This window comes from Crinia signifera, chromosome 6 (genome assembly GCF_055691185.1).
Source record: "Crinia signifera chromosome 6, ASM5569118v1, whole genome shotgun sequence".
Classification (NCBI taxonomy): Eukaryota; Metazoa; Chordata; class Amphibia; order Anura; family Myobatrachidae; genus Crinia; species Crinia signifera.
The window spans coordinates 15,362,524-15,390,351 of record NC_139222.1 but is presented as its reverse complement, the minus strand read 5'-3'; the positions used below and the strand labels follow the sequence as shown (position 1 = coordinate 15,390,351).

At 49.3% G+C, this 27,828-nt stretch overlaps 2 protein-coding genes across 7 annotated transcripts in view; one reads left to right on the top strand and one right to left on the bottom strand.

Annotated features, from left to right (window-relative positions):
* Nucleotides 1-27,828, top strand: part of LOC146010024 (uncharacterized) — a 437,588-nt gene that overhangs the window by 395,581 nt on the left and 14,179 nt on the right. For 2 of the 5 annotated variants that reach the window (XM_083150830.1, XM_083150829.1), the window contains exon 1: nt 19,719-19,811. Coding sequence is in view for 3 of the 5 variants with exons in the window: in XM_083150826.1 (XP_083006952.1) it covers nt 19,332-19,767 (436 nt within the window). In the remaining 2 variants the exon portion in view is untranslated. Of the gene's footprint in view, nt 1-18,862; nt 19,179-19,319; nt 19,812-27,828 lie in introns of those variants that run through there. The other 3 variants (XM_083150827.1, XM_083150825.1, XM_083150826.1) reach the window with 3 other exon arrangements.
* On the bottom strand, nt 69-11,283 carry LOC146010064 (uncharacterized). Of its 2 annotated transcripts, none has more exons than XM_083150929.1 (4): nt 10,343-11,283; nt 6,922-7,019; nt 6,381-6,780; nt 69-2,016 (listed from the first exon to the last, which is right to left on the bottom strand). In XM_083150929.1, exons 1-4 carry the CDS (start codon nt 10,488-10,490, stop codon nt 677-679), a joined length of 1,986 nt encoding a protein of 661 aa, XP_083007055.1. In that variant the 5' UTR covers nt 10,491-11,283; the 3' UTR covers nt 69-676. The 2 variants fall into 2 exon arrangements, with proteins under 2 accessions (XP_083007055.1, XP_083007056.1); XM_083150930.1 differs by having other exon boundaries at nt 69-2,013.

Here is a 27,828-nt window from a genome sequence, read left to right as displayed (position 1 = left end):
TGGCGTAATGCAAGAACTCTCCCAGGCCGATTCTGCTCTCCTTCCCTACCAAGCCATGCCCTATATTGACATATTTTAATTAAGAAAACACCATTCGATTGCTTATTTCTCCAGAAAAGTCAAAGATAATCTCCAAAAAATCAATTCAATGTCAAGACAGAGAAATAAAAGTGAATGTTTTATTGTTTGTCCCCACCAGGAAGAAATACTTCCCATAATCCACCATTCCACAACAGCAAAACCTGGGTTCTACCCAAACACTTCCAGAATGTCTGTATAAATGGTCCTGCATGTTCTCTGTTACGTGTGTGACTGACATGGATAACATGTAGACACTTCTGTAACACTATGGTCTGTCAGTAATGTGGTGAGTGGGGCAGAGATCTACTGGAATATACACATACTATAAGTTACACCTGAGTGACCTTTTCCAGTCTTATATTACTGACACACGTTCCAATTACCTGATGAAGGATCACTCATAATGTTACAGGATTGTGGTTACAACCCTGTTGTAGATCAGCTCATTGTAATGCTTTACTCTTGTGTGAATTCTGATGGGTAGGAAGATTGGAAATGTATGTAAAACATTTCTAAAACTCACAGCATGCATATGGATTAAGTTGTGTGACTTCTCTGATGTCTAACAAGATCTGATTTATACAGAAAACATTTCTCACTCAGAGCATGGAAATGGACTCTCACCTGTGTGACGTCTCTGATGTGTAAGAAGACTTGATTTCTGTGTAAAACATTTCCCACACTCAGAGCATGGAAATGGTTTTTCACCTGTGTGAATTATCTGATGAGTAATAAGATTTGTTTTATGTTTAAAACATTTCCCACACTCAGAGCATAGAAATGCCCTCTCATCTGTGTGAATTATCTGATGTCTAACAAGTTTTGATTGGCTTGTAAAACATTTCTCACACTCAGAACATGGAAATGGTTTCTCACCTGTGTGACTTCTCTGATGAGTAATAAGATTTGATTTCTGTTTAAAACATTTCCCACACTCAGAGCATAGAAATGGCCTCTCACCTGTGTGAATTTTCTGATGTCTAACAAGTTGTGATTGGCATGTAAAACATTTCTCACACTCAGAACATGGATATGGCCTCTCACCTGTGTGACTTCTCTGATGACTAACAAGGTCTGATTTATACAGAAAACTTTTCTCACACTCAGAGCATGGAAATTGCCTCTCACCTGTGTGAATTGTCTGATGTTTAACAAGAACTGATATCCGCGCAAAACATTTCCCACATTGAGAGCATTTAAATGGCCTCTCACCTGTGTGACTTCTATAATGTGCGACAAGACGTGATTTAATTTTAAAACATTTCTCGCACTCAGAGCATGGAAATGATTTCTCACCTGTGTGAATTATCTCATGTGTAACAAGTTCTGATTTGTGTTGAAAACATTTCCCACACTCTGAACATGGAAATGTACTCTCACCTGTGTGACTTCTCAGATGTGTAACAAGATTTGACTTATGTGTAAAACATTTTGCACACAAAGAGCATGAAAATGGTTTCTCACCTGTATGAATTCTCTGATGTCTAACAAGAAATGACTTCTGTTTAAAACATTTCCCACACTCTGAACATGGAAATTGCCTCTCTCCTGTGTGACATCTCTGATGTGTAACAAGAAATGATTGTGTAAAACATTTCCCACACTCAGAGCATGGAAAAGGCCTCTCACCTGTGTGACTTCTCTGATGTGTAACAACATGTGGTTTAGATATTACACATTTCCCACGCCCAGAACAGGGACATTGTGTATCACATGTGTGATCTGCATGATGTGTGACAATAGCTGAGGTATTAGAAGAACAGACATCACGATTAGAGGGATCAGATGATATATAAGCACTGGGAGGTACTGGATGTATATTTGGGGTACTGGGGATGTCTCCTGGAGAGTCTTGTGTAATGTCATCTTCTAGTTTAGTATCAGCAGATAAGATGCGATCTTCCTCCAGGACATCCCTGTATGTGTCTCCCCCTGCTGGAGATAATATAATTATTATTATGCCCAGGACTTTATACAGTGTAGACACATAACTCCACCCTACAGAGACTATACAGTAATTCTCATCAGTTCCTGCCCCAGTGGTGGTAACACTCTGTATTCCCTGCCAGACAGCACTGCTCACCCCTACATCACTGTGTCACTATGATGTCATCATTATGTCAGCCAGTGACATTGCTGAACCCCAATATCCATCCAGACTGCCCTCATACATAAATACAGGAAACTTGTGGGCTGAATTACACACAACTGCGTCCCCACTACACAAAGTGCTCCAGGTGATTGTATATACATATACTAGTAAGCCCGCTCAAAGCAAAAGCTGTGACATACTGTAACCAATCCCAAACCACCCAACCCTCCCCCAGCCTGCATGTCTATCTCCAACTGTGACATACCTAATCCCAAACCACCCAACCCTCCCCCAGCCTGCATGTCTATCTCCAACTGTGACATACCTAATCCCAAACCACCCAAACCCACCCTGCATGTCTATCCCCAACTGTGACATACCTAATCCCAAACCACCAAACCCTCCCCCACCCTGCATGTCTATCCCCAACTGTGACATACCTAAACCAAAACCACCCAACCCTCCCCCACCCTGCATGTCTATCCCCAACTATGACATACCTAACCATAAACCACTCCACCCTCCCCCACCGTGCATGTCTATCACCAACCCAGATATCTGGGCTGGTAATACACAAGAGAGTGTGGGGAGAAGACTGGTCAGATCTCTGGGCTGGTAACACACAGTGACATGATGTTAGGAGGAGAACAGGAGTATAATAGGGGCTGATGGCTCCTGATGTATGAGATACACCACAGAGTGTGGGGAGGAGACTGGTCAGATCTCTGGGCTGGTAACACACAGTGACATGATGTTAGGAGGAGAACAGGAGTATAATAGGGGCTGATGGCTCCTGATGTATGAGATACACCACAGAGTGTGGGGAGGAGACTGGTCAGATCTCTGGGCTGGTAACACACAGTGACATGATGTGAGGGGGAGAGCAGGAGTATAATAGGGGCTGATGGTTCCTGATGTATGAGATACACCAGAGAGTGTGGGGAGGAGACTGGTCAGATCTCTGGGCTGGTAACACACAGTGACATGATGTTAGGAGGAGAACAGGAGTATAATAGGGGCTGATGGCTCCTGATGTATGAGATACACCACAGAGTGTGGGGAGGAGACTGGTCAGATCTCTGGGCTGGTAACACACAGTGACATGATGTTAGGAGGAGAACAGGAGTATAATAGGGGCTGATGGCTCCTGATGTATGAGATACACCACCAGAGAGTGTGGGAAGGAGACTGGTCAGATATCTGGGCTGGTAACACACAGTGACATGATGTGAGGGAGAGAGCAGGAGTATAATGGCGGCTGATGGCTCCTGATGTATGAGATACACCAGAGAGTGTGGAGAGGAGACTGATCAGATCTCTGGGCTGGTACCACACAGTGACATGATGTGAGGGAGAGAGCAGGAGTATAATGGCCGCTGATGGCTCCTGATGTATGAGATACACCAGAGAGTGTGGGGGGGAGACTGGTCAGATCTCTGGGCTGGTAACACACAGTGACATGATGTGAGGGGGAGAGCAGGAGTATAATAGGGGCTGATGGCTCCTGATGTATGAGATACACCAGAGAGTGTGGGGAGGAGACTGGTCAGATCTCTGGGCTGGTAATACACAGTGACATGATGTGAGGGGGAGAGCAGGAGTATAATAGGGGCTGATGGCTCCTGATGTATGAGATACACCAGAGAGTGTGGGGAGGAGACTGGTCAGATCTCTGGGCTGGTAACACACAGTAACATGATGTGAGGGGGAGAGCAGGAGTATAATAGGGGCTGATGGCTCCTGATGTATGAGATACACCAGAGAGTGTGGGGAGGAGACTGGTCAGATCTCTGGGCTGGTAAAACACAGTGACATGATGTGACGGGGAGAGCAGGGGTATAATAGGGGCTGATGGCTCCTGATGTATGAGATACACCAGAGAGTGCAGGGAGGAGACTGGTCAGATCTCTGGGCTGGTAACACACAGTGACATGATGTGACGGGGAGAGCAGGGGTATAATAGGGGCTGATGGCTCCTGATGTATGAGATACACCAGAGAGTGCAGGGAGGAGACTGGTCAGATCTCTGGGCTGGTAACACACAGTGACATGATGTGAGGGAAGAGCAGGAGTATAATAGGGGCTGATGGCTCCTGATGTATGAGATACACCAGAGAGTATAGGGAGGAGACTGGTCAGATCTCTGGGCTGGTAACACACAGTGACATGATGTGAGGGGGAGAGCAGGAGTATAATAGGGGCTGATGGCTCCTGATGTATGAGATACACCAGAGAGTGCGGGGAGGAGACTGATCAGATCTCTGGGCTGGTAACACACAGTGACATGATGTGAGGGGAGAGCAGGAGTATAATAGGGGCTGATGGCTCCTGATGTATGAGATACACCAGAGAGTATGGGGAGAAGACTGGTCAGATCTCTGGACTGGTAACACAGTGACATGATGTGAGGGGAGAGCAGGAGTATAATAGGGGCTGATGGCTCCTGATGTATGAGATACACCAGAGAGTGTGGGGGGGAGACTGGTCAGATCTATGGGCTGGTAACACACAGTGACATGATGTGAGGGGGAGAACAGGAGTATAATAGGGGCTGATGGCTCCTGATGTATGAGATACACCAGAGAGTGTGGGGAGGAGACTGGTCAGATCTCTGGGCTGGTAACACAGTGACATGATGTGAGGGAGAGAGCAGGAGTATAATAGGGGCTGATGGCTCCTGATGTATGAGATACACCAGAGAGTGTGGGGGGGAGACTGGTCAGATCTCTGGGCTGGTAACACAGTGACATGATATAAGGGGGGGAGCAGGAGTATAATAGGGGCTGATGGCTCCTGATGTATGAGATACACCAGAGGGTGCAGGGAGGAGATTGGTCAGATATCTGGGCTGGTAACACACAGTGACATGATGTGAGGGGAGAGCAGGAGTATAATAGGGGCTGATGGCTCCTGATGTATGAGATAGACCAGAGAGTGTGGGGAGGAGATTGGTCAGATCTCTGGGCTGGTAACACACAGTGACATGATGTGAGGGGGAGAGCAGGAGTATAATAGGGGCTGATGGCTCCTGATGTATGAGATACACCAGAGAGTGTGGGGAGGAGACTGGTCAGATCTCTGGGCTGGTAACACACAGTGACATGATGTGATGGGGAGAGCAGGAGTATAATAGGGGCTGATGGCACCTGATGTATGAGATACACCAGAGAGTGCGGGGAGGAGACTGGTCAGATCTCTGGGCTGGTAACACACAGTGACATGATGTGAGGGGGAGAGCAGGAGTATAATAGGGGCTTATGGCTCCTGATGTATGAGATACACCAGAGATTGTGGGGAGGATACTGGTCAGATCTCTGGGCTGGTAACACACAGTGACATGATGTGAGGGGAGAGCAGGAGTATAATAGGGGCTGATGGCTCCTGATGTATGAGATACACCAGAGAGTGCGGGGAGGAGACTGGTCAGATCTCTGGGCTGGTAACACACAGTGACATGATGTGAGGGGAGAGCAGGAGTATAATAGGGGCTGATGGCTCCTGATGTATGAGATAGACCAGAGAGTGTGGGGAGGAGATTGGTCAGATCTCTGGGCTGGTAACACACAGTGACATGATGTGAGGGGGAGAGCAGGAGTATAAAAGGGGCTGATGGCTCCTGATGTATGAGATACACCAGAGATTGTGGGGAGGATACTGGTCAGATCTCTGGGCTGGTAACACACAGTGACATGATGTGAGGGGAGAGCAGGAGTATAATAGGGGCTGATGGCTCCTGATGTATGAGATACACCAGAGAGTGCGGGGAGGAGACTGGTCAGATCTCTGGGCTGGTAACACACAGTGACATGATGTGAGGGGAGAGCAGGAGTATAATAGGGGCTGATGGCACCTGATGTATGAGATACACCAGAGGGTGCAGGGAGGAGACTGGTCAGATATCTGGGCTGGTAACACATAGTGACATGATGTGAGGGGGAGAGCAGGAGTATAATAGGGGCTGATGGCACCTGATGTATGAGATACACCAGAGAGTGCGGGGAGGAGACTGGTCAGATCTCTGGGCTGGTAACACATAGTGACATGATGTGAGGGGGAGAGCAGGAGCATAATAGGGGCTGATGGCTCCTGACTCCCCCACTGGGCAGATACAGTCCTTAGGTTGTACTGACAGAGGAGGGTGTAGGATTAATGATTGTTTTTTATTGACAGAGGAATATTGGGCTTTTAATAAGTGTTTATTACTCACCTGTGCTGATATCTGTAGGGGTTTCCTCTTCCTTACACTGCTGATTACCTGGTACACACATCTCTTCTTCTCCCTCTGTATCTTCTGCCTTCGTATGAGTTACATCCGTCTCTTCTTCTCCTTGTGTATCTTCTACCTTGATATCAGTCACATCAGTCTCTTCTCCGCCTTCTGTATCTTCTGCCTTAATATCAGTCACATCCGTCTCTTCTCCGCCTTCTGTATCTTCTGCCTTAATATCAGTCACATCCATCTCTTCTTCTCCCTCTGTATCTTCTACCTTAATATCAGTCAAATCTGTCTCTTCTTCTCCCTCTGTATCTTCTGCCTTACTATCCGTCACATCCGTCTCTTCTCCCTCTGTATCTTCTGCCCTAATGTTAATCAAGTGTTTTTCATCCTATATAAAGCAGCAATAAAATACATTTTGCAATTCAGTAAGAGATTATATAATACAAATATTTGGATGTAATGTGTTTCTCTACAGATCATATAATGATAGTGACTTTAATATATTGGGAAGACCCTAAATCCCACCTACCTTATCCTCCTGTGGGGTCCTGTGAGTTCCCTCTGTACAGTGCTGGGAATACAGAGGACGGGGACATCTCTCTGGGGTATTCCTGTTACTGGGCCCATCTGTAGGAGACACGCAGTGACTGAGGACATGGTATATATGTGATTATCCTGGGAATACAGAGGACGGGGACATCTCTCTGGGGTATCTCTGTTACTGGGCCCATCTGTAGGAGACACGCAGTGACTGAGGACATTGTATATATGTGATTATCCTGGGAATACAGAGGACGGGGACATCTCTCTGGGGTATCTCTGTTACTGGCTCCATCTGTAGGAGACACGCAGTAACTGAGGACATGGTATATATGTGATTATCCTGGGAATACAGAGGACGGGGACATCTCTCTGGGGTATCTCTGTTACTGGGCCCATCTGTAGGAGACACGCAGTAACTGAGGACATGGTATATATGTGATTATCCTGGGAATACAGAGGACGGGGACATCTCTCTGGGGTATCTCTGTTACTGGGCCTATCTGTAGGAGACACGCAGTGACTGAGGACATGGTATATATGTGATTATCCTGGGAATACAGAGGACGGGGACATCTCTCTGGGGTATCTCTGTTACTGGGCCCATCTGTAGGAGACACGCAGTGACTGAGGACATTGTATATATGTGATTATCCTGGGAATACAGAGGACGGGGACATCTCTCTGGGGTATCTCTGTTACTGGGCCCATCTGTAGGAGACATGCAGTGACTGAGGACATGGTATATATGTGATTATCCTGGGAATACAGAGAACGGGGACATCTCTCTGGGGTATCTCTGTTACTGGGCCCATCTATAGGAGACACGCAGTGACTGAGGACATAGTATATATGTGATTATCCTGGGAATATAGAGGACGGGGACATCTCTCTGGGGTATCTCTGTTACTGGGCCCACCTGTAGGAGACACGCAGTGACTGAGGACATGGTATATATGTGATTATCCTGGGAATACAGAGGACGGGGACATCTCTCTGGGGGTATCTCTGTTACTGGGCCCATCTGTAGGAGACACACAGTGACTGAGGACATGGTATATATGTTATTATCCTGGGAATACAGAGGACGGGGACATCACTCTGGGGTATCTCTGTTACTGGGCCCATCTGTAGGAGACACACAGTGACTGAGGACATGGTATATATGTGATTATCCTGGGAATACAGAGGACTGGGACATCTCTCTGGGGTATCTCTGTTACTGGGCCCATCTGTAGGAGACACGCAGTGACTGAGGACATGGTATATATGTGATTATCATGGGAATACAGAGGACGGGGACATCTCTCTGGGGTATCTCTGTTACTGGCCCCATCTGTAGGAGACACGCAGTGACTGAGGACATGGTATATATGTGATTATCCTGGAAATACAGAGGACGGGGACATCTCTCTGGGGTATCTCTGTTACTGGGCCCATCTGTAGGAGACACACAGTGACTGAGGACATGGTATATATGTGATTATCATGGGAATACAGAGGACTGGGACATCTCTCTGGGGTATCTCTGTTACTGGCCCCATCTGTAGGAGACATGCAGTGACTGAGGACATAGTATATATGTGATTATCCTGGGAATATAGAGGACGGGGACATCTCTCTGGGGTATCTCTGTTACTGGGCCCATCTGTAGGAGACACACAGTGACTGAGGACATGGTATATATGTGATTATCATGGGAATACAGAGGACTGGGACATCTCTCTGGGGTATCTCTGTTACTGGCCCCATCTGTAGGAGACATGCAGTGACTGAGGACATTTTATATATGTGATTATCCTGGGAATACAGAGGATGGGGACATCTCTCTGGGGTATCTCTGTTACTGGGCCCATCTGTAGGAGACACACAGTGACTGAGGACATGGTATATATGTGATTATCCTGGGAATACAGAGGACGGGGACATCTCTCTGGGGTATCTCTCTTACTGGCTCCATCTGTAGGAGACACTCAGTGACTGAGGACATGGTATATATGTGATTATCCTGGAAATACAGAGGACGGGGACATCTCTCTGGGGTATCTCTGTTACTGGGCCCATTTGTAGGAGACACACAGTGACTGAGGACATGGTATATATGTGATTATCCTGGAAATACAGAGGACGGGGACATCTCTCTGGGGTATTCCTGTTACTGGGCCCATCTGTAGGAGACACGCAGTGACTGAGGACATGTATATATGTGATTATCCTGGGAATACAGAGGATGGGGACATCTCTCTGGGGTATCTCTGTTACTGGGCCCACCTGTAGGAGACACGCAGTGACTGAGGACATTGTATATATGTGATTATCCTGGGAATACAGAGGACGGGGACATCTCTCTGGGGTATCTCTGTTACTGGGCCCATCTGTAGGAGACACGCAGTGACTGAGGACATGGTATATATGTGATTATCCTGGGAATACAGAGGACGGGGACATCTCTCTGGGGTATTCCTGTTACTGGGCCCATCTGTAGGAGACGCGCAGTGATCGAGGACATTGTATATATGTGATTATCCTGGGAATACAGAGGACGGGGACATCTCTCTGGGGTATTCCTGTTACTGGGCCCATCTGTAGGAGACACGCAGTGACTGAGGACATTGTATATATGTGATTATCCTGGGAATACAGAGGACGGGGACATCTCTCTGGGGTATTCCTGTTACTGGCCCCATCTGTAGGAGACACGCAGTGACTGAGGACATTGTATATATGTGATTATCCTGGGAATACAGAGGACGGGGACATCTCTCTGGGGTATCTCTGTTACTGGGCCCATCTGTAGGAGACACGCAGTGACTGAGGACATGGTATATATGTGATTATCCTGGGAATACAGAGGACGGGGACATCTCTCTGGGGTATTCCTGTTACTGGGCCCATCTGTAGGAGACGCGCAGTGATCGAGGACATTGTATATATGTGATTATCCTGGGAATACAGAGGACGGGGACATCTCTCTGGGGTATTCCTGTTACTGGGCCCATCTGTAGGAGACACGCAGTGACTGAGGACATTGTATATATGTGATTATCCTGGGAATACAGAGGACGGGGACATCTCACTGGGGTATCTCTGTTACTGGGCCCATCTGTAGGAGACACGCAGTGACTGAGGACATGGTATATATGTGATTATCCTGGGAATACAGAGGACGGGGACATCTCTCTGGGGTATCTCTGTTACTGGGCCCATCTGTAGGAGACACACAGTGACTGAGTACATGGTATATATGTGATTATCCTGGGAATACAGAGGACGGGGACATCTCTCTGGGGTATATCTGTTACTGGGCCCATATGTAGGAGACACGCAGTGACTGAGGACATGGTATATATGTGATTACATAGGGGGCCCTCATACTTGTCCTCCCCTATATAATAAATGTTTCCTCTTACCCAGTGATGTGAGGGGCCGGTGATTCACCATCATCATGTCCTTGTACAGACCCCTGTGTTCCTCCTCTATATACTCCCCCTCCTGCATGGAGAGACAGACAGTGACATCCTGATACCTAACAGGCACCGGACACACACAATGATACATACTATACAAGAACCTCACAGATTACCCGGACCTTCTCTTAGTGTTATATTATACTATGTGAATAAGAAGAGATGATAACTACTACCACGGTGTATACAGCCCAAATAACAGATGGTGGTATGCGGGGCACTGGCCAAGTTTAAAATATAAAACACAAACTTTTATTAACAACTATTATATAAATCCCCACAAAACAACCCATAAAATATTATTATAATATTAGTAATAAATATTAGTTATAAAACCTAAAGGAAGAAATAACACAGCTACTGTAACCATTACTGCTGCAGCCCGGATCAGTGTTGCATTTGCGCGCGGCGGCTCCTCCACAAGTCCCCCTCAACAGCATTATCTGTCACAGCGCTATGCAGGGTCTGCGGCTGTGCTAAGAGCACCCAAGCTGCCAATCAGCTCCCGATGAAAAGGGAGATGGGGTCTGCAGGCTGTGTGGGGCAGAGCATCCACACACTGTGCAGGCATCTGTCTCCAGGGGAGCAGGCATCCGTGGCTGTCCTGCGCCCCAGGTCTCTTTCCAGAGGAGCAGGCATCCACGGCTGTCCTGCGCCCGGGTCTCCTTCCAGAGGAGCAGGCTTCCGCGGCTGTCCTGCGCGCCGGGTCTCCTTCCAGAGGAGCAGGCATCCGCCGCTGTCCTGCGCGCCGGGTCTCCTTCCAGGGGAGCAGGCATCCACGGCTGTCCTGCGCGCTGGGTCGCCTTCCAGCGAAAATACTTACCCTTGAACGTCCTTTAGTTCCTGTGAAGGATCAAAACCCCGCTGTTCTTCTATGAGTGCCACCTTACCTGACTGAGAAATAAGTTCTGTCACTGCACAGCGAGCAGCAGGGGGGAAGCTGCGGGCACCCAGCAGAGGCAGTTGTAAGTGGTGCTCCTGGCACTCCGGAGTCCGATGGTCCTTCAGGTCCACCTCTATCATGTCCTCCTCCGAACAGCTACTTTTAAGACACCACCGATTTCATCAACAAACTAATGAAGACCCCTTATAATGACAAACACCTTCTGGCCACTATGGATGTGGCGTCTTTATATACAGTGATTGCCCATGATTTGGGGCTTCAGACGGTAGGGAGGCATTGCAAGCAAATAATCACACTGATCCCCCTACTGATTTTTTTTATTTCTTTGTTGGAGCTCACTCTTACATGTAATTATTTTAGATACGATGACCAATACCTGCTTCCAAACTGTGGGCACAGCTATGGGCAGTAACATCGCACCCTCATCCGCTAACTTATTTATGGATATGTATGTGAGGGCCCATATACACTCGCAGTTTGGAGGTAAACTGGCATTTCATCATCGTTTCATAGATGGGGTCTTCCTAATTTGGAAAGATAACCATGAATCTCTGCATGAGATGTTCCTACATCTTAACTCAATAGATTCACCCATTATATTCACTATTAATATTCAAATTGAATCGAATTTCTAAATGTTCTGGTTTATTCAGACCACTTCGATTTAGACCTAACCGCAATGGTCCGTTTGAGACCCTTGTTCCGAGCTTGCACCCCCTCTTCTCCCCTGTGACGTCAGGACGTCCCTTAGCCCACTTCGATTTAGACATAACCATTTGACCTCCTTCCCTCCTAGTCCTGAATGACAGTAGGGAGGGAAGGGGTGCCGCGGGTGTGTACCTGATACTGCAAATGCTACTGATCCTCAGACTCCTCCCCCTGATGAGGACAGCCGGTCACATGGGGGGTGACATCATTATAGATCCTTTTCACTAATGCCCCTTTCAGACCGCACTTTTAAAACGGTAAATTGCCGTTTTTTTACCGTTTTAAAACGGTAATGTGTGCGGTCTGAAAGGTCCAGTCCCACTTAACCGGTTAGAAAATGCCGTTTTTTCTAACCGGTTAAAATGCAGGGTCCTACCCGTTTCTGAACCGGTATTTTAGCCAAAAAATCGGCTCAGAAACGGTATTTAGGACCCAGCCAATGAGCTGGGTCCTAAATTCAGCCCAGTGAATACTTAATGAGCTCATTAATGAGCTCATTAAGTATTCACAGCACTGGAGCCCCCCGCGCGCGTGTCTACACCCCCCGCGCGCGTGTCGACGCCCCCCCGCGCGTGTCGACGGCCCCCCCGCGTGTCGACCCCCCCCGCGCGTGTCGACGGCCCCCCCGTGTCGACTTACCCCGTGCCGGTATCTCCGTTGTGGTTCCCGGCACTGCAGCTCAGTATGCTCGGAAAGCACTTATGAAAAAAGTGTCTTTCAGAAAATGGCTGCCCCCATACGGAAGACAGTTTTTTTAAACTGGGTTTCCTATGGGGCAGCCATTTTCTGGAAGACACTTTTTTCATAAGTGCTTTCCGAGCATACTGAGCTGCAGTCCACAACGGAGGTACCGGCACGGGGTAAGTCGACACGGGGGGGGGGGCGCCGACACGCGGGGGGGGTGGGGGGGCGTCGACACGCGCGGGGGGCGTCGACATGCGCGGGGGGCGTCGACATGCGCGGGGGGCGTCGACATGCGCTCGGTCGACACGCGAGGGGGGGGGGAAGCTGCATGGAGGGGAGTGCTGAAGGCTGCACTGGCTTTGACCCTGTATTTGGAAAGTTTCCAAAAACGGGTCTGCCAGTGTCAAAAAATCGGCACTTAAACGGTAATATACCGTTTAAGTGCTGCGGTCTGAAAGGGGTTTTATCTGGCAGACCCGTTTTTGGAAACGTTTCCAAATACAGGGTCAAAGCCAGTTATGCGGTCTGAAAGCAGCATTATTAGCCGCTGTCGTGCCCCTGCACTGCAGCCGTGAATGATCTCCTCTCTCGCCCCGGGAGAGGAAGCTACTCCCGACTTCCGGCCTGTGCGTTCCAACTGACTTCCTGTATCCGGTCTACTTCCGGTCACTATGCGTTCCACCTGGCTTCCCGCTCGCAGCGCGCCTCAGCTTCTCTCCGGGACCAGCGGCGCCGGTCTTCATTCCTTCGGTCCGGACGTAAGTAGGGTGTTCTATTCCGGGTAACCGGGTGTGCAGCAGTGTAACCCCCATATTGGGCCCTGATTATTGGGGGTTATGTAATGCAGCCTAGGTTGTAGCTGTTCCCGGCCGCGGTGCATCATATACACATCCCAATGGCTGCTATACAGTGTTACATTGTGTGATTTGTACATTTTGCAGCCTTATACATTTACATCCGTCACATATAAGAAACAACCTGTAATTTGGTATAGAACTGATGTGTGACGTATCAGGCAGCAGTGTATATAAACATTTGTATTGTAACTTGATGTATACATATATAACAAACATATGAAAGAATTATATCAGCAGCGTATTGTAAGTAATAGAGAGAAAGGAAAGTTATGGGAAGAACGAGTCGGGTGTGAGAACCATCTTCCGGACATCGGGAGAGCGCTGTGCGGTTTCCTATTGTATACGGGTTTGCTCAGGATGGGGGTCGATGCCTGGTAGCGATATTTTTGTATGTAGCCGTTTCCCATAATTCTAGCCAGGGGAATTTTTGTATGTAGCCGTTTCCCATAATTCTAGCCAGGGGAATGTGTCAGAGGCAGACATTATAATGTCGTCCATTGTTATATACGCTTCTATGTGGTTGAGCTCAGGACCTAATCACTGTCGACCATATCCCCCCCCCCAACACTATCCTCTTCTTCGTGCCTAATCCTGCCCCCTCCCTGCAGCCTAACCCTAGGTCCTCCCACTAGTGCCTAATCCTGCCCCCCCCCCCTGCAGCCTAACCCTAGGTCCCACCACTAGTGCCTAATCCTGCCCCCTCCCTGCAGCCTAACCCTAGGTCCCCCCACTAGTGCCTAATCCTGCCCCCTCCCTGCAGCCTAACCCTAGGTCCCCCCACTAGTGCCTAATCCTGCCCCCTCCCTGTAGCCTAACCCTAGGTCCCCCCACTAGTGCCTAATCTGCCCCCTCCCTGCAGCCTAACCCTACGTCCCCCCACTAGTGCCTAATCCTGCCCCCTCCCTGTAGCCTAACCCTAGGTCCCACCACCAGTGCCTAATCCTGCCCCCCCCCTGCAGCCTAACCCTAGGTCCCACCACTAGTGCCTAATCCTGCCCCCCCTCCCTGCAGCCTAACCCTAGGTCCCCCCACTAGTGCCTAATCCTGCCCCCCCCCTTGCAGCCTAACCCTAGGTTCCACCACTAGTGCCTAATCCTGCCCCCCCTCCCTGCAGCCTAACCCTAGGTTCCCCCCACTAGTGCCTAATCCTGCCCACCCTCCCTGCAGCCTAACCCTAGGTCCCACCTCTAGTGTATTATCCTGACCCCCTCCCTGCAGCCTAATCCTAGGTCCCACCACTAGTGCTAATCTGTCCCCCTCCTGCAGCCTAACCCTAGGTCCCACCACTAGTGACTAATCCTGCCCCCCCTCCCTGCAGCCTAACCCTAGGTCCCCCCACTAGTGACTAATCCTGCCCCCTCCCCCCCTGCAGCCTAATCCTAGGTCCCACCACTAGTGCCTAATCCTGCCCCCCCCTCCCTGCAGCCTAACCCTAGGTCCCCCCACTAGTGCCTAATCCTGCCCCCCTCCCTGCAGCCTAACCCTAGGTCCCACCACTAGTGCCTAATCCTGCCCCCCCTCCTGCAGCCTAATCCTAGGTCCCACCACTAGTGTATTATCCTGACCCCCTCCCTGCAGCCTAAACCTAGGTCCCACCACTAGTGCCTAATCCTGCCCCCCCCTCCCTGCAGCCTAACCCTAGGTCCCCACTAGTGCCTAATCCTGCCCCCCCCCCCCCCTGCAGCCTAACCCTAGGTCCCCCACTAGTGCCTAATCCTGCCCCCCAGCCTAACCCTAGGTCATACGTTAGCCCACCTCTGATAATCCCGATGAGGATGTCGGTGTTCCGAGAATCGGCATCCTGATCCTTGTAGCCCTTGTACCTGGTGCTATTATACCGACCCTGCAGGAGTCTTATGTAACCCCCCCCCCCCCTTTCCTGTGGAAGTTGGGGGGTTATGTTACTGTTTGTCACAGCCGCCGGGGGTGATTTGGTGTTACCGCACACACCACACCGTAATATACACTCACATTCTCCCGGCTATGTGGCGCACACTGGTAAATACAATATAGTTTTATTACACCTGACACTTCTCCAGGAGCTTGGTGCATAGGGGGGTAACCCGTGTCCCTATAGGGTGTAAGGTTGTTACTTTCTATCTCTCCATGCAGGAATGGGAATATTTAGAGGAACAACAAGGATTATTACAAGTGTAGTACCCCAGAGTTATGTACAAATAGGGGCCCCTTTATGTTGGCATATATGGGTATGGCAGCCTGTGTAGCCCTGTGTTCGGTTAGGCCTGAACTCTAGGTGACCCTGTCAGCCAGGCTAGAGACACCTGGGTCACCTCTGCCCAGCAACTGCTTTAGGCGGGAAGAAGCCTTGTCTGGGGATTGGATACTTGGGTCGCAGGGCAGAGGGGACAGGGGGCTGGTTGTTGCTGGGGCCCTAGGAGCCAATCATTTGCAAGGAGCTGAGGGGGAGAGGAGATCCCTAGACCTGGAGACCTATAAAGAAACAGCCAGGAGCAGGGAGAGCAGACAGAGGGTGAGATGTTATTAAGCCTTGAAAGTGATAAACCCACCAACCAATCAGCTCCTTACTGCCATTTTTAAATGGGCTGCAACATGAAGGTTAGGGGCTGATTGGCACTTTATCACTTTTTTTTCAAGCTTAGTACATCTGATCCCCTGAGAGTTAAGGGGAATTCACACTGGCCGATATATTGTCCGTTTTGATTTAAATGGACAATATATATTGACAGTCCATCAGCCAGTGTGTACCTGCGATATATCATCGTTCTGTGTGTATGGGCCCCGGCAGATGAACAGAGATTGGCCCTGGCGGTGGAAGGACTCTGCCTGGACAACAAAACATCTATGTCAGTAAATTGAGTTGGATCTTAACGGTGTTTTCTTTTGTCTGCACACACAGGGGACATACGCCTGCACACACAGGGGACATACGCCTGCACTTGTCTCTCTGTCACGGTGCGCACCCGCTGAATCATAAGAAGAATTTCCAGAGCACCTGGGAGTTACACAAGGACCGGATGATGGAGAATTACCGGCCCCTCACAATCAATGGGTAACAGGAGACTTTAGTGGGGAGCGGTACTGACAGCCACCTACATACACACATTACATGATACTCACATATATACCATGTCCTCAGTCACTGTGTGTCTCCTACAGATGGGCCCAGTAACAGAGATACCCCAGAGAGATGTCCCCGTCCTCTGTATTCCCAGGATAATCACATATATACCATGTCCTCAGTCACTGTGTGTCTCCTACAGATGGGCCCAGTAACAGAGATACCCAGAGAGATGTCCCCGTCCTCTGTATTCCCAGGATAATCACATATATGCAATGTCCTCAGTCACTGTGTGTCTCCTACAGATGGGCCCAGTAACAGAGATACCCCAGAGAAGATGTCCCGTCCTCTGTATTCCCGGGATAATCACATATATACAATGTCCTCAGTCACTGCGTGTCTCCTACAGATGGGCCCAGTAACAGAGATACCCCAGAGAGATGTCCCCGTCCTCTGTATTCCCGGGATAATCACATATATACCATGTCCTCAGTCACTGTGTGTCTCCTACAGATGGGACCAGTAATAGAGATACCCCAGAGAGATGTCCCCGTCCTCTGTATTCCCAGGATAATCACATATATACCATGTCCTCAGTCACTGTGTGTCTCCTACAGATGGGCCCAGTAACAGAGATACCCCAGAGAGATGTCCCCATCCTCTGTATTCCCAGGATAATCACATATATACAATGTCCTCAGTCACTGTGTGTCTCCTACAGATGGGTCCAGTAACAGAGATATCCCAGAGAGATGTCCCCGTCCTCTGTATTCCCCGGATAATCACATATATACCATGTCCTCAGTCACTGCGTGTCTCCTACAGATGGGCCCAGTAACCGAGATACCCCAGAGAGATGTACCTGTCCTCTGTATTCCCAGGATAATCACATATATACCATGTACTCAGTCACTGTGTGTCTCCTACAGATGGGCCCAGTAACCGAGATACCCCAGAGAGATGTCCCCGTCCTCTGTATTCCCAGGATAATCACATATATACAATGTCCTCAGTCACTGCGTGTCTCCTACAGATGGGCCCAGTAACAGAGATACCCCAGAGAGATGACCCCGTCCTCTGTATTCCCAGGATAATCGCATATCTACCATGTCCTCAGTCACTGCGTGTCTCCTACAGATAGGCCCAGTAACAGAGATACCCCAGAGAGATGTCCCCGTCCTCTGTATTCCCAGGATAATCACATATATACCATGTCCTCAGTCACTGCGTGTCTCCTACAGATGGGCCCAGTAACAGGGATACCTCAGAGGAGATGTCCCCTCCTCTGTATTCCAGGATAATCACATATATACCATGTCCTCAGTCACTGTGTGTCTCCTACTGATGGGCCCAGTAACAGAGATACCCCAGAGAGATGTCCCCGTCCTCTCTATTCCCAGGATAATCACATATATACCATGTCCTCAGTCACTGTGTGTCTCCTACAGATGGGCCCAGTAACAGAGATACCCCAGAGAGATGTCCCCGGCCTCTGTATTACCAGGATAATCACATATATACAATGTCCTCAGTCACTGTGTGTCTCCTACAGATGGGCCCAGTAACAGAGATACCCCAGAGAGATGTCCCCGTCCTCTGTATTCCCAGGATAATCACATATATACCATGTCCTCAGTCACTGCGTGTCTCCTACAGATGGGCCCAGTAACAGAGATACCCCAGAGAGATGTCCCCGTCCTCTGTATTCCCAGGATAATCCCATATATACCATGTCCTCAGTCACTGTGTATCTCCTACAGATGAGCCCAGTAACAGAGATACCCCAGAGAGATGTCCCCATCCTCTGTATTCCCAGGATAATCCCATATATACCATGTCCTCAGTCACTGTGTGTCTCCTACAGATGGGCCCAGTAACAGAGATACCCCAGAGAGATGTCCCCGTCCTCTGTATTCCCAGGATAATCACATATATACCATGTCCTCAGTCACTGCGTGTCTCCTACAGATGGGCCCAGTAACAGAGATACCCCAGAGAGATGTCCCCGTCCTCTGTATTACCAGGATAATCACATATATACCATGTCCTCGGTCACTGCGTGTCTCCTACAGATGGGCCCAGTAACAGAGATACCCCAGAGAGATGTCCCCGTCCTCTGTATTCCCAGGATAATCCCATATATACCATGTCCTCACTCACTGTGTGTCTCCTACAGATGGGCCCAGTAACAGAGATACCCCAGAGAGATGTCCCCGGCCTCTGTATTACCAGGATAATCACATATATACAATGTCCTCAGTCACTGTGTGTCTCCTACAGATGGGCCCAGTAACAGAGATACCCCAGAGAGATGTCCCCGTCCTCTGTATTCCCATGATAATCACATATATACCATGTCCTCAGTCACTGTGTGTCTCCTACAGATGGGACCAGTAACAGGGATACCCCAGAGAGATGTCCCCGTCCTCTGTATTCCCAGGATAATCACATATATACCATGTCCTCAGTCACTGTGTGTCTCCTACAGATGGGCCCAGTAACAGAGATACCCCAAAGAAATGTCCCCGTCCTCTGTATTACCAGGACTGTACAGAGGAGACTCACAGGACCCCACAGGAGGATAAGGTTTGTGGGATTTGTGGTCTTCTCTATATACCAAAGTGACTTTCACTATATGATCTGTAGAGAATCAGAATACATCCAAATATTTGTATTATATAATCTTTTACTGAATTGTAAAATGTATTTTATTGCTGCTTTATATAGGATGAAAACCACATGATTAACATTAGGGCAGAAGATACAGAGGGAGAAGAAGAGACGGATGTGACTGATATTAAGGTAGAAGATACAGAGGGAGAAGAAGAGACGGATGTGACTGATATTAAGGTAGAAGATACAGAAGGAGAAGAAGAGACGGATGTGACTGATGTTAAGGCAGAAGATACAGAGGGAGAAGAAGAGACGGATGTGACTGATATTAAGGTAGAAGATACAGAGGGAGAAGAAGAGACGGATGTGACTGATATTAAGGTAGAATATACAGAAGGAGAAGAAGAGACGGATGTGACTGATGTTAAGGCAGAAGATACAGAGGGAGAAGAGAAGGATGTAACCGATACGAAGGCAGAAGATACAGAGGGAGAAGAAGAGACGGATGTGACTGATATTAACGCAGAAGATACAGAGGGAGAAGAAGAGATGTATGTACCAGGTAATCAGCAGTGTAAGGAAGAGGAAATCCCTAGGGGAAAGCAGGTATGGGGGTCCCCTATATAATCACGTATATACCACCCCTCCTCCCTTCATCCCTCGCTGCCACTGACTTTGCCTCTTTCTTCCTCTCTAAAATTGAGATAATCCGACATGATATCTCGTCCCATACCCCCTCTGCTGCCCACCCACCCCAATCATCCTCCCCTCCCAACTACCCCAATCTGTCATACTTCTGCCCTACTACAGCTGAGGAATTTCGCTCCCTCATCTCATCCTCTCCCCCCTCTACCTGTCCCTTGGACCCTCTCCCCTCCCGTCTCCTCAGTTCCCTCTCCCCCACTGGCTGCTCCCATCTTGCTCACCTCTTTAACCTATCTCTTTCTACTGGCATCTTTCCCTCACCCTTCAAACACGCTCTGGTCTCACCTATTCTTAAAAAAACAAACCTGGACCCTTTATCTCCCACAAGCTACCGCCCTATCTCTCTTCTCCCCTTTGCCTCTAAAATACTAGAACGGCTGGTTTATAGGCGTCTCACCAGCTACCTGTCTGACCACTCCATCCTAGATCCCCTTCAATCTGGCTTTCGCCCACTTCACTCCACTGAGACTGCCCTAGTGAAAGTCACCAATGACCTGCTGTCAGCCAAATCCAAGGGTCACTTCTCCCTGCTTATCCTTTTGGACCTATCTGCTGCCTTTGACACTGTGGATCACCCTCTCCTCCTCCACACACTCCAAAACATTGGCCTCTCTGGCACAGTCTTCAACTGGTTTTCCTCTTACCTCTCCAACCGTTCCTTCTCAGTCTCTGCCTCTGGCTCCACCTCACCACCTTCCATCCTTCCTGTCGGGGTCCCTCAGGGTTCCGTCCTTGGCCCCCTTCTGTTCTCTCTGTACACCTCCTCTCTGGGTGCACTCATTAACTCCTTTGGCCTCCAATATCACCTCTATGCGGATGACACCCAAATCTACCTCTCCTCTCCTGATCTGTCCCCCACTGTTTTCTCTCAAGTTTCGAACTGCCTCGCTGCCATCTCTACCTGGATGTCTGAGCGATTACTGAAGCTGAATATGGACAAAACCGAACTTATTATCTTTCCCCCACCCAGAGCTATGCCCCCTACTAATATCTCTATCACTGTTAACAACACCATCATCTCCCCTGTTCCCCAACTCCGCTGCCTGGGTGTCACTCTTGACTCCTCCCTCTCCTTTGCACCCCACATCCAAACGCTGGCCCATTCTTGCCGGTTCCAGTTACGCAACATTGCTCGCATCAGGCCCTTTCTCTCACAGAGTGCAACTAAGCTGATCATCCACTCATTAGTCATCTCACGGCTTGACTACTGTAATGCTCTTCTCACCGGCCTCGCTCAATCCCAACTAGCTCCTCTCCAATCTGTCCTCAATGCTGCAGCCAGGCTTATCTTCCTCTCCCGCCGCTCTAATTCTGCTACTCCTCTTCAACAAAATCTGCACTGGCTTCCATTCCCCTACAGAATCCTCTTCAAACACCTCACACTCACATACAGGGCCATCTCTAATTCCATTGCTCCATATATCTCTAACCTCATCTCCATTCATACACCCTCCCGCCCTCTACGGTCGGCTGACGACTGTCGTCTCTCCTCCACCCTGATCACTGCTTCCCATGCTAGAGTACAGGACTTTGCCCGTGCTGCACCCCTTCAGTGGAACGCACTCCCTCGCTCCATTAGACTCTCCCCGACCTTGCAAAGCTTCAAACGGGCACTGAAAACTCACCTATTCATCAAAGCATACCCTTCCACTGCATAAACCAGCTGGTTCTCCGACCCCTTGCCTGTTTACATCCTGCTATCTAACCACCACCCACTTGCTTGCACCTCTTGTAATCTGTCTCCCCTTCCTACTAGATTGTAAGCTCCTCCGAGTAGGGCCCTCTTCCCTCCTGTTGTCAAAGCCCACTTCTCTTCACATGTCACTCACAGCTCTCCTATACTCCAACACTCAGTGTACTCTAGTTGTATATTGAGTCCTCACTACTTGTATCCAAGCTGTAATGTGTATTGAACTGTGGCGCTCTTTATTTGTACTGTATTCTTGTTATTTCTCCTTCCTCCACTAGGTGTCACTGGAGCGTAGACAGTGGGGATAGAAGGGCGACCTCAGGGAGCTAGGGCACTCTATTGTAAATTCAGTGTGGCCAACTCCTCCCCTTCTCCCCCCCCCCGGCAGTCTTAGATCGTGCCCAAGGGAGCTGGGCATGTTTTCTGATGCTCCTGGGCAATTGTCATTAGTTAGGTCTTTATTATGTTTTAAAGCAAGAGGACAGGCTGGCAGTATGCTGTCACTGCCAGCCTGCTACGTGGGCGCTGCCGGGGGGACCCAGCCGCCGCTACAAAGCACTGCGCCCGGGTGACCACAGTCTCTGTGAAGACGCGCGCGCCCCATAGACAGAAATGGCGGCAGCGCGACGCTTCCACAGCCGCTCCGCCGACCGGCCAGCAGGACGGCTGTGAGTATTCTGACCTCTCTCCAGTTAGTGGAGGAGGTCAGCAAAACAATAATGGCGGATAGCAGAGGGGTTTTTCTGCGTATAGAAGCCCTGGCACCGGAGCGTGGACGGGAGGCGGGGCTTAGCGCAGACCCCTCCTCAGTAAGGGGGGTAACCAGGCAAGGCTCAGAACCTCCGTTCAGCCCCCTGCAGCGCTGCTGGCGGCCATTTTTAGACTTTGGCGCCTCAGGCAGAGCGTGCAGGCTGTGCAGTAATCCTGACTCCGGTGACCGTCCCGCATATACTCTACCCAGTCTGTGAGGTACACAGCGGGGGCTAGAGTAGGGTGAGCCAGATTTGGGCTGTGCTAAAGTTTGTTAGGCTACAGTGCCTTTGTTGTAAGGCAAGTTTGGCCGGGCCAGCTCTTAACCCTTTCTCTGCGGTCTCCCCTGTCAGTTTCACTTCTAACCTTATTCTTACTGTTGGAAGTGTGTGAGTGTGGTGTTATATCTCTGTTCAGTATGGCAGGAGGGAACACCAAATGTAAGGGCTGTAAGGGGAAGTTTACTCCTTCTGCTGATGGAGTTGTTTTCTGTGGGAAATGTGGGTACTTATGTAGTATCTGGGCGCCCAATTTTTTTATTGTATGCCTTAAGTTAAGGCATACAATCAGATGCGATGCGATGACCTGATTTTTCCATAGGATTCAATGTTAAAATGGACTGAGTCCATTTTAACATGGAATTCAATGGGAAAAGGGGTCCTTTTCATACCCCTACTATCCAAGTGGGCATGGAGTTGGATATAAACCTGTGGCGAGCCACCGAGCCCGAAGCGTGGCGAGCGGACGGTATTGTGTCCCCTCGCTGGGCTCGCCACGCTTCGGGCTTGGTGGCTCGCCACAGGTTTATATCCAACTCCATGCCCACTTGGATAGTAGGGGTATGAAAAGGACCCCTTTTCCCATTGAATTCCATGTTAAAATGGACTCAGTCCATTTTAACATTGAATCCTATGGAAAAATCGGGTCCATCGCATCCGATTTGGTCGCATGCGATGTGATGTGCCCGATCCGACCCGATTTCTAAATCGGGAGCCCAGATACTACATAAGTACCGAAATGTGCAGTTAACCCCTCCTCATCCACAGCTCAGGAAGCACCGGTATGAGCTTCTCAGCTTACTGAGGTAATGACACGTTTGGCTTCTGAACTTTCTGCCTCGCAGAAAGACAGAGAGCAGGCAAGAGACCAACAAATCTCTTTAGCCACAGCTGTACAGGGGTTAACAAAAGCCCTTGTCCCGCCGGCTTCTGCGGAGCAGGGTCAGGCATCTTTACTGCCCCCTATTCTCTCACAGGGAAGGAGGCCGTTTACTCATGACTCTGGCACTGATTCAGACGAAATGCCTGAGTTAGAGGAAGGAGAATATTATATTCCTAGCGCTGCTGCACCAGAGACTCAGGATCAGCAAATGGCGGTCCTACCGGACCCTGATCCTGTGGTACATGGCTTAGAGGATTTGATTGCCATGGTGAAGTTAGCCACGGATTATGTTGATACATCTGAGACTCCAGCAAGGCCTTCTCTGTTTGGGAAGAGGCCCAAACAGTCGTCTAGCTTCCCTCAGTCTGAGGAATTAGATGATTTTGTTACACAGGCCTGGAATCATCCAGATAAAAAATTTCAGATTCCTAGGAAATTTTATGTTTCTTATCCACTCCCTGCAGATAGTAGGAAGAAAGTGGAAACGCCTCCGGTGGTGGACCCATCGGTGACTCCTCTATCTAAGAAGATGGTATTGCCGGTGCCTGGGGCCACATCTCTCAAGGATGCTTCTGACCGTAAGTTGGAGCTTACTTTAAAGTTAATTTTCTCTGCGGCAGGAGTTTTACAGAGACCAGCGCAGGTAGGATGCTGGGTAAACAAAGCAATGGGGGTCTGGGCCTCCAAGATTTCTGAAGGTTTAAAAGACAACCCAGACCCAGCCGAGCTTAATAGGTTAGCTGAACACATACGGGAGGCCTCTGACTACCTGATGGAGGCTTCGGCTGACATTTGTAAAATGTCCGCACGTATTTCAGCCTTATCCATTTCTGCGCGCAGGGCTTTATGGCTTAGGCAGTGGCAGGCAGATGCGGAGTCCAAGCGGGCGGTTGAAGCATTGCCCTTCAAGGGAGAAGTCTTGTTTGGAGCAGAACTAGACAAATGGATCTCTCTGGCAACGGGGGGTAAGTCTTCTTTCCTCCCTTCAGCTGCTCCACCTGCCCCTCGTAAGACCTTTCAGAGTCACACTTAGGTCCTTTTGTCCCCAAAACAGATTTCGCGGTAGATCGAGAGGAGCTTCCGTCGCCCAGAGGGGAACTCGGGGCAGAGGAAGAAGTATGGCCACAGTACAGCAGGAGGCAAAGTCCACCCCTAAACAGGCATGACGGTCTCCTCTCCCTGAAGGAGACCCTCCAGGTGGGAGCGCGTTTGAGGCACTTCAAGCATGCGTGGCTTCAGTCTTGTCAGGATGCTTGGGTACGGGATCGGGTGTCAGATGGTTACCAGATAAAATTCATGTTTCCTCCTCAGAGATTTTTCAAGACAGGTTGGCCAGCTTCTCCAGAAAAAGCAATCCTTTTGAGGGAAGCAATTGCCAAGCTTCAAAGGATGGAAGTGATACTCCCAGTCCCGATGGAGGAAAGGAACCAAGGGTTTTATTCTACCCTGTTTCTGGTGCCGAAACCGGACGGATCGGCTCGTCCCATCCTGAACCTGAAACAACTGAATCCGTACCTACAGCCTCTGAAATTCAAGATGGAATCCATTCAATCTGTAATTGCAGGTTTGAGTCAGGGGGAGTTCCTGGTATCCCTGGATATCAGGGACGCCTACCTGCACATTCCAATTTGCCCATCCCACCAGGCTTTTCTGCGATTTGCAGTTCTGCAACACCATTAGCAATTTCAAGCCCTGCCCTTTGGCCTCTCCTCGGCACCTCGGGTGTTCACCAAGGTGATGGCCGTAATGATGGAGATTGTTCGCTCAAAAGGCGTAACGATAATACCATATCTGGACGACCTCCTTCTGAAGGGCTCTTCTCAGGAGGAACTATTGACAAACATCAATCTGACCAAGAGGATACTGGTAGAACACGGCTGGATCCTAAACTACGAAAAGTCCCAGCTGCAGCCATCGCAGAGGATGCAGTTTTTGGGATTGATCCTGGACACGATACAACTGAGGGTTTTCTTACCGGAAGACAAGATCAGATCACTGCAGGAGTCGGTGCGTCTAGTACTGCAGCACAGGAAGGTCTCAGTACTCCTCTGCACGCGTCTGCTGGGGAAGATGACCGCTTCTTTCGAAGCAGTCCAGTATGCTCGCTTTAGGTCAAGACCATTTCAACTAAATCTTTTGAGACAATGGTCAGGATCACACCTACACCTACAACGTCTGGTGACCCTGTCCCCAAGAGCGAGGCTCTCCCTTTCATGGTGGCTTCACTCAGCCAATCTCAGGGAGGGGAAACGTTTCGCTCTTTGGAATTGGACGGTCATCACAACGGATGCAAGTCTCCGAGGATGGGGAGCACTGACATTGGACCATCAGTTCCAGGGCCGTTGGACTTGTCTGGAATCCTGCCTACACATCAATATTCTGGAACTCAGAGCAATATATTACGCTCTCATCCAACCACAACCCCTGCTTCAGGGTCGACTAGTCCGGGTTCAGTCCGACAACGCCACCGCGGTCGCCTATATAAACAAACAGGGCGGCACAAGAAGTCGGACGGCCATGAAAGAGGTAACCCGAATCCTGGTGTGGGCTCAGGATCATGCGATGGCCATCTCAGCGATCTTCATTCCAGGAGTGAAAAATTGGGAGGCCGACTACCTAAGTCGGCAGGATGTCCACCAGGGAGAGTGGTGCCTTCATCCTCAGGTTTTTCAGCGACTGGTTCGAAAATGGGGATGTCCTCAGGTAGACCTGATGGCTTCACGTCTCAACCATCAACTTCCGTTGTACTTTGCACGAACTCGAGACCCAGCAGCAGCGGGAGTGGATGCCCTGACGGCTCCTTGGCCATTCAGCTTTGTATACCTGTTCCCTCCGTTTCCGCTGATACCCAAGATTCTACAGCGCATAAGGAGGCAGAGGGTGTTGGCCCTCCTAATTGCTCCGGACTGGCCTCGGCGAGCTTGGTACACCAGCCTCACAACCCTGCTGGTCGAAGAGCCGTGGCCTCTGCCATTACAAGAAGATCTTCTCAGTCAAGGTCCTTTCGTCTTCCCAGACTTAAAGCGGCTACATTTGACGGCGTGGCTGCTGAAAAGTCCATCTTAAGACCAGCAGGGATTCCAAGAACAGTAATCCCGACCATGATGAGTGCAAGGAAAGAGGTAACATCAAGACATTACCACCGTATTTGGAGGTCGTATGTGGCATGGTGCGAAGGCCGCGGGGTCTCCACAACGGCATTCAAAAAGGCCAGACTTCTTTTATTCCTTCAGGCTGGGCTGTCTGCAGGTTTGCGTTTGGGATCCCTGAAGGTTCAGGTGTCCGCTTTATCCTTTTTTTTTCAAAGACGGTTAGCACTGCTACCTGAGGTACAAACCTTCTTTCAGGGGGTTTTACGATTGCAGCCTCCGGTTCGCCCTCCTACGGCCCCATGGGACTTAGACTTGGTCCTTGATTATCTTTGCTCCTCGGTTTTTGAACCTTTGGATGAGGTAGATCTCAAATACCTCACTTGGAAGACGGTTCTCTTACTAGCTTTGGCCTCAGCCAGAAGGGTTTCAGAGCTGGGAGCCCTTTCATGTCGCTCGCCTTTTTTGGTGTTTCACTCAGAGCCGAGCTTCGTACATCCTTATCCTTCCTTCCAAAGGTGGTTTCCTCCTTCCACCTTAACCAGCCTATCGTAGTTCCTGCATTTACCGAAGATCCTCAAGCAGAATCTTTGGACGTGGTGAGGGCCTTCAAAGTTTACGTTGCCAGAACAGCCTCAGTTAGAAGATCGGAAAAAAGGTTATTCACTAGGAATAATCAGGCGCCTGGTATTGAGCTGATTCTTCAATTTAAAGCAGCTGCTCAGGTGTGGGGGTAGTCACTCCCCACTTTTTAAAGAAGAAAGAAAAAGGGGAGACACGCACCAGGCAAGTCGAGCAACGCTTAAAGACAATGAATATTACCAATTGGTAAAGAGTGTAAATTTTTACTGTTAAAAGTACATACAAATAATACAATAATACAAATAAACAAATAAGGGGGTAAGGTGGGGAAATAAACGTAAATTGGAATTAATAAAAACAATAATAAAGGGATAAAATTGGAGGATGTAAATAAGTCCTCGCCTCAATGGACACGTCTGTGTGATATATTGGGTCACTTATTGGAGACCGGGTAAGTGCACATTACCGGATATGAATTTGGATGTCCCACAGAAGTAGCAAAACTGGGAGTCCTCACGATGTCTGTGGCTCGATGGATTGCCACTGGAGGAGATGGATACGCTTGGATGGATTCAGTCCTCTATTGGACGGCGAGTGAGATGTATTATACAGCTGTATCAAATGAGAAACTGCGCATTATTACTCA